This window comes from Euprymna scolopes, chromosome 46 (genome assembly GCF_053919585.1).
Source record: "Euprymna scolopes isolate OS-2025 chromosome 46, ASM5391958v1, whole genome shotgun sequence".
Classification (NCBI taxonomy): domain Eukaryota; kingdom Metazoa; phylum Mollusca; class Cephalopoda; order Sepiida; family Sepiolidae; genus Euprymna; species Euprymna scolopes.
The window spans coordinates 112,437,728-112,445,286 of record NC_136527.1 but is presented as its reverse complement, the minus strand read 5'-3'; the positions used below and the strand labels follow the sequence as shown (position 1 = coordinate 112,445,286).

Below are 7,559 nucleotides of genomic sequence, written 5' to 3'. Positions count from 1 at the left end.
TTCGTCTTTTTTAAAAACGTTTTATTCTTATTAATATTAATATGTTATTTATTTATAATTATTTTATCAAGGTGAATGAAAAGGTTACCGGCGTGGGAATTAAAATAAATAATGATTACAAAAAAAAAAAACCCAGCAAATCTTTAAAAGTATATAAAAAAACAAACAAACAAACAAACAAACAACAACCAAAAAAAAAAAAACGATTTGTTTGTGACGTCACTGTTACCTTGACAACCGCGTAAACATCATCACGTGACTTTTCGCTTTCTTTCAACGATTTCTCTTTTCTGGATTTTTTGTTTTGTGCGTGTCAAGAAAAAAACAAAACAAAAAAGAATTTTCGTTATAAAATATTTATTTCATAAAACGTAGGGTAAGAACACCCTTTTCTCTCTTTTTTTTTTTATCGGTACTTGTATATAGATTAGTGACGTTTTAAACCAACGCATTTCAGGTGAAACCATTCTTACATATTTACATGCCATGTCGAAATTAGTATAAATTCGAAAAATTACGAAAAATAAATGAGCTAGATGTATTTTCAACAAAACAAAATATTGTACTTGTACAGTTTAACCGAGACATTAAAAAATGAAAATATCGAAAATAAAAGGTTATATTGTACGTATCCCTTTTGGACTGAAGATCTCCGAAGTAAAAAAAAAATTCCCTTAATTTTATCAAGTAGTTTTTTTTGCGCACGACCGTTTTTTTTTTGGGGGGGGGGGTGTTTGCTCAATTGTAAGGGTATTCGCCTAGCATGCAAAAGGCACAGGTTTCAAATCCCGAGGTCGTCTGTATCTAACTGATTAGCCCAAATGAGGGCGAAACACGAGTCTTGCACTTCCGGTTTGTTGGCTTTCTTGGCTCTTGTGAGCTGCGACATTGTCTCTCTGTGGAAATAATTATATAATCTCTCACATTCCGAAGATTTTATACATATTTCTGTAGAAATATATTTCTTATTATATATCAATCCTTATATACGAAGCTCAATGTGATTACAGAGCAATATATAGAATAAATGACAAAAACTTATATTCCAAAATTCATGATGTTGACCATCTTATAATTTATTCCTTTAAATCAGTTGACTTATACAATTCTTGACAGTATGTTTCGTAGTGCAAAATCAATAACTTAGTAATTACTTGGTCTTTTTATAAGCTCTATCTCCTATTTGGTTTTATCGAGCTTTTACATCTGGTTGAGATTACTTTATAAATATTAATTGTTGGGTTTGTATTACTGTACACATAGATTCGAAAAAGTTGTCAAAAAACAAATATATAACAAATAAATGTTATCAAAAGCAAGATAAGTTACTTTTCTACAAAACTGGATGTATTTTTCGTGTTTTTATTCAATGTAACATTTATTCAGCTCGAAAAACATACAGTGTTTACCGATGTATTGGAAAATTCAAGATGGCGTCTCACACCCTCTTTAACACCGTAAGTTTGGGAAAAGGTGTTATAAATAAAAAGCTATACAAAATACTATTAAAAACCCACCGAATATATGTCAACCTATGTCACGGTAACATATATTGAGCGAGTTTTTAACAGTATTTTATCTGGTTTTTTATTTATAACACTTTTCCCCAAACTTACCGTGTTAAAGAGAGAATCAGACGCCATCTTGAATGTTCCAATACATCGGTTAACACTGTATGGTTTTCGAGCTGAATAAACATGTTACATGTAATTTAATTGTCATTTTATTTTATTTATATATATATATATATATATGTGTGTGTGTGTGTGTGTGTGAGCACTTTCATTTGATATTACAGATGTGTTTTTATTTTTTATTTGCAGAAAAGCAACTCTATTTGAGAAAACATGTCTGATACCCTGTTCCATTTGAGTTCACAGAGCCGTTACCCGTACTGGATAAATATGCCACCCAGGGTACCTCATTATCCAAACATGGAAGATATGCTAAGGTAAATAATGCAGTTATTATTTTTTTAATGGAAAAGTAAAAATTGCTGAATAATAGAAATTAAACGAACAAAGATTATCCTAAGGACGAAGAATTGGCTACACTGGCAAAGTCACGTAGAAGGGGCACCCTTAATGGGGAGTTGGGTGGCAAGATATTTGTTCACATAACATGCCTCCTATTTTTATTCCACTCTAATAGATCAGAAGCGGTTTAAAAATTGCATTGTTATGATGACTGAACTTATGCATTTATGACCTGAAAGTTTCACTTCTCTGTTGCAGATATTGACAGTGTGAGACTCTAAGAAAGCAACTTCTGTCATGGATGTGTGTCAACTTTTTGTGTTAAAGATAATAGGAGGCTTTACTCTTTTAATAACCCTCATATGACAAATCATACTCCAGACACTCATGCAGAGCCATCGTTCATTGCTGGCAAAAGTGCATTGAGAATGGTGTTGATCATGTAGAAAAATTAATTTCGGAACACAAAAGTTTGCTTTGACGTTTCTGAATTTTTTTAGATGAGGATTGGTTATTCATATTATTTGGATTCATCGGACTACTGTTCTCATCTTGAGTGTCATTTTCACAACGTTTCGGTCGATGTAACCTTCGACAGGTGTATCTTGTCAAAGTTGGGAATGTTTCTGTCAAACTCGGAAAGTTGGACGGAATTTCAAACAGAACCCTTTATTTACTTCATGGGGGTAACGTGCTCTTGTTCCGTCAGCCATGACTGGATAGAGGTCCTAAGTAATTCGCAATTGTATTTTTCGGTCACCCACACCGAGGATTGAACCTTCAACCTTCCGGAGAAGGTCACTTTTACAATTGATTTTTCCCAAGTACTCTAATCACTATGCCACGGGTCCATGCATAAAGTAAATAAAGGGTTCCGCTCGAAATTCCGTCCAAATTCCCGAAACAGAAGCATTCCTGAGTTCAAAAAGATACATCTGAAGAAGGCCAAAGGTTATATCGACCGAAATGTTGTGAAAATCACACTCAAGATGAGAACAGTGGATCCGATGAATCCAAATAATACATATAACCAATCCTCATCTCAAAAATTCAGAAACGTCAAAGCAAACTTTTTCGGTTCCAAAATTAATTTTTCTACATAGTCAACACCATTCTCAATGCGTTTTCGTCAGCATGAACGATGGCTGTGCATGAGTGTCTGGAGCGTGCTTTGTCATACTAGGGTAATTCCAAAAGTAAAGCCTCCCATGTGTTTTTATTTAAGAAGGTCGAAGGTTACATCAACCGAAACGTTGTGAAAATCACATTCAAGATGAGAACAGTAGATAAGATGAATCCAAATAATACGAAAACGTTGCTTATTATGATGATACTCCTCCCGTCTTGGTAGTTCTTTAACTTCAATAAAAAAAATAGGAGGCTTTACTTTAAGAATGACCCTTGTATTTAGAATCGGTACAACAATATCAAATAGTTTTCTCGCTTGTGAAATCAACTTTTTGAAAAATAATAAAATATATATATAGACTGCTTTATCGTGTTGCATCTTATTTTTAGGACCCACCCGATCGGAAGGTTTACAGTTCGGCCCAGGAAAAATTCCCATCAGGTGAGATGATTTACTGTCTTGCATGAAATAAGCCGTAATCGACATTACCTTTACCAGTGACAATATTGTTATTAGTATTTTTTTAATTTTTTTTTTTTTTTTTGAGAGTCATCACATATCAAGCCCCGAAGGCCACTCGAGGATAAGAGTTAATGAATGTAAGGTGGTAGTTTAGTAATGGTTAATGGAGTAAATTGGGTAGAAGTTGATTATTTATGGGGACGGCTCAACAAGAATTTGTTTACATTGGACTTGAAGGCCACCATGTTTTATTCAATCAGGAAACAGGCCAGCAGAAAATTTTCATGATAATTAAATCCTATAGGGCTTCTGGACTCGACATAATCAGATCAAGAGAAAAAAGTCAGTTGTCTTCGATGGCCGTACATCTAAACAACATGGTATTAATGCGGGTGTGCCTCAGGGGTCGATCCTTGGAGTTTTATCAGGTTGACAAGAAAGTTCCTGCAGTTTTTAACTTTTAAATGCAGATGAACATATCGGTTCAAATATAAAATTTTATTGATCGAAATAAGCACGATCAGAATGAACAGACTTTTGCCAACGCAAAACAAGTGTATTTATGCCAGTAACGTAAAAATCTTGCGTTCTGGTGGCGATGAAGTCGCTGAAGGCGTTTTTGATATCGCTTAGGTTTTTGAAGCATTTCTCATGCAGAAAGTTGTCGAGATGCTTGAAAAAGTGGTAGTCGGTAGGGGAGAGATCTAGAGAGTATGGTGGATGAGGTAGAGTTTTGCAGTTGAATTCATTAAACTTCTGCAGGGTCAGTTTAGCAACGTGTGCTCGGGCATTGTCATGGAGGAGAATTGGGCCTTTTCAGTTGACTAATGCTGGGTGTTGTTGTTGAAGTTTCTGATGCATTTCATCCATTTGTTGAGAGTACTTCACCGCCATAATGATTTCACCTGCATTCAAAGAACTGTAATGGATGAGACCGGTCGTGGCAGACCACCAAACAGTCAGCAAGATCTTCTTTTGGTGCAACTCTGGCTTCAAGAAGTGTCGTGGAGCTTCATTGGCATCTAACCACTGAGGTGAGCAGCTCCGGATGTCATAAAGAAGTCACTTTTCATCACAAGTCACAACCCGGTCGAGAAACGAGTTGTTCTTGTTGTGTAAAAGCAGAGAAGCTGACACTTCCTAACTGCGTCTCTTTTGGCTGTGAGGTACCCATTTATCGTTTTTGTGTTTTTCCAATCTGTCTCAAGTGCTTGGAAATCGTTGTATGCGTTACGTCTAATTCAGAAGCAATTTCTCGAACAGTTGTGTGTGGATTGGCTTTGACTAAGGCTTTTAATTGATCGTTGTCAGCATCCGATGGCCGACCACTACACTCATCATCTTTAAGACTCCCGTCACTGCAATGACATTTCTTAAACCACCATTGTGCTGTGTGTTCAATAGTGGTTCCTCGGTCAAACACTTCCTTAATATTGTGAGCTGTTTCAGCAGCTTTTTGGCCTGCCTTGCATTGAAATAAGTAAATTGTGTGAATTTGCTTTTTCCCCATCTTGCATTCAACGTACTGAAAAGAAAACATAATTGTTTTTTTTTGTTTTTTTTATTACACTTTCACCCCAAACAAGGCACGTTGCCACTTTGATGTAGGGGGCTACTATCAGAGACATAAGCTACAGGAGTACTATGTAGGGAGTTGGGCAGCAACATGTTACACTTGAACTTCTGCATGTCAGTACAGTTAGGGAAGCAGGAACCCGGAAGGGGATTCCAAAGTCTAGCGGTTCTGGGGAAGAAACTACTGGAGTAGAAGGCTCTTTTACATCTAGGGATCTCTACTGTGAAGGAGTGGGATTTAGCTGTTTGTCGGGGGTATTTACGTAGAGGGGGTACCAGTGCTTGCAGTTCGTCACAGCATTCACCATTAAAATTCTTGTAGAACAGGCAGAGGGATGCAACATTTCGTCGATGGGACAGAGGCTGAAGCTTAGATGACAGTTCAGGACCTATCAGATTGGCGACTCTTTTGAACCTTGTCTAGGAGCGAGAGACTAGTAGCAGATGCACCAGCCCAAATATGACAACAATACTCCATACATGGGCGAATGGTGGCCTTATAGAGGTACAGGATACTTTTGGGCGTTGGTAGCTTTCTAGCAGGGTAGAGAGAACCTACCTTCTTCGCAGCAGTCCTGCCAATGCTCTCAATGTAATTTTTCCAACTCATATTTCCTGTAAACGTTAGGCCGAGGAGTTTAAAAGATGTACTTTCAGATAAAGAATCATTGGCCATTGCTATTGGTGGTAGAAAAGGTTTCTTGTAATTATTGAAGGAAACAAGATACTACGGCATTTATTCGGTGATTTATTTATTTTTTTTATTTTACCCCAAACAAGGAACAGTGCCACTTTGATGTAGGGTCCTACTATTGGGGACATAAGTTGCAGGGATATTATGTAGCGAGCTGTCAGATTTGTCAGGGGTATTTACGTCAAAGAGGTGCAAGGGCTTGTAGTTTAAAAGATGTACTTACAGATAAAGAGTCTTTGGCCATTGCTATGTGTGGTAGAGAAGGGTTCTTGGAGTTATTGAAGGAAACAAGTTTAGTCTTGGCAGCATTGAATGTGAGCATCCATTTTTGTCCCGATTCCACCACAGATTGAAAGTCTTCCTCTAGTGTTTCTGCCATCTATCCTCTCTTCCTTGAGGCATTCATGAATTCATTATTGCACCTAGGCTAGTCTATAATAATCAATAGATGATTAATTCTATAATAATACATCCGCATAAATTAAAATATCATATTACATGACCGGGCAATGCCGGGCTGCAAGCTAGTCACTCATTAAAGCTTCCTTCATTTTCATTTTCTGTTTCAGAACTGGGTTAACAAACTTTACGACGTTGGTCATGGCGTACCTCAAAGAGACAAGCTCCCAAAGCCGGCTGATTCTCATCAAGTCGGCTGGTTCCGTTGGCAGTTCCAGCCCGGGACTTCAGCTGTACCAGTGTGGACAAGGGCTGGCAAGGACTGGCCTGGGAATAAAAACTTCCAAACAGCTGGTAAATCCATGACAGAACTGATGCGACACAGGGCGAACTATCGTGTGCATGATCAACCTCCGAGTTTTTATTCTCGATCAAATTATATGACGTCGACATATCGTCAACCGATATTATCCGTTTCAGGTCCCTTACAAAGAGACAAATCTTATGGTCTCACCCATCAGCATAAAAGACACGGTTTCATGACGTATGAGGATTATTATTAAACTAGCTGACTCGTATCCTGGCGTTGCCAAGGAATGTAGATTAACTCAAGAAATTCTATGCCTAACCTTGCACAATTTGTCATAACATTAAAGGATTATTATTAAACTAGCTGACCCCTATCCTGGTGTTGCCCAGTAATGTAGAGTAACTCAAGAAATATCTTAACAGAAATAAAATTCGATACTTTAACAATTGCACGTAATTACTAAAATTGCTAGAAGCCATACTTATCAAACGTAATACAGCCCCTTTTAACCGGATCACATTTAACACAGGGACAAATATACTAACAATATATAATAACTAACAAGAAACTAAATAAATCTATATATATAAAAACGAAAATGTGTGTATGTTTGAATGTCTGCTAAACACTTTCGACAGACGCGATGAAAATTCATACACACTAAGCCCAAACAAGAAGGGACGTAGATATAGGTAGATGAGAATCCTATAGACCAAGGCATCTCAACGTGTATTCAATTGAAAATTTCTAAGTCCAAACGATAGGGGACGTAGATATAGGTAGATGAGAATCCTATAGACCAAGGCATCCCAGCATGTATTCAATTGAAAATTTCTAAGTCCAAACAAGAGGGGACGTTGGTATAGGTGGATGAGATTCCTATAGACCAAGGCATCCCAGCATGTATTTAATTGAAAATTTCTAAGTCCAAACAAGAGGGGACGTAGATATAGGGAGATGAGAATCCTTTAGACCAAGTCATCTCAACGTGTATTCGATTGAAAATTTCTAAGT

The 7,559-nt window shown here is 37.2% G+C and overlaps 1 protein-coding gene across 2 annotated transcripts; it reads left to right on the top strand.

Annotated features, from left to right (window-relative positions):
* Positions 1–220: 220 nt before the first annotated feature.
* LOC145270582 (uncharacterized) lies at positions 221–7,144 on the top strand. Of its 2 annotated transcripts, none has more exons than XM_080126211.1 (4): positions 221–376; positions 1,824–1,951; positions 3,495–3,546; positions 6,406–7,144. In XM_080126211.1, exons 2-4 carry the CDS (start codon positions 1,848–1,850, stop codon positions 6,796–6,798), a joined length of 549 nt encoding a protein of 182 aa, XP_079982337.1. In that variant the 5' UTR covers positions 221–376; positions 1,824–1,847; the 3' UTR covers positions 6,799–7,144. The 2 variants fall into 2 exon arrangements, with proteins under 2 accessions (XP_079982337.1, XP_079982338.1); XM_080126212.1 differs by having other exon boundaries at positions 225–371.
* Positions 7,145–7,559: the final 415 nt, after the last annotated feature.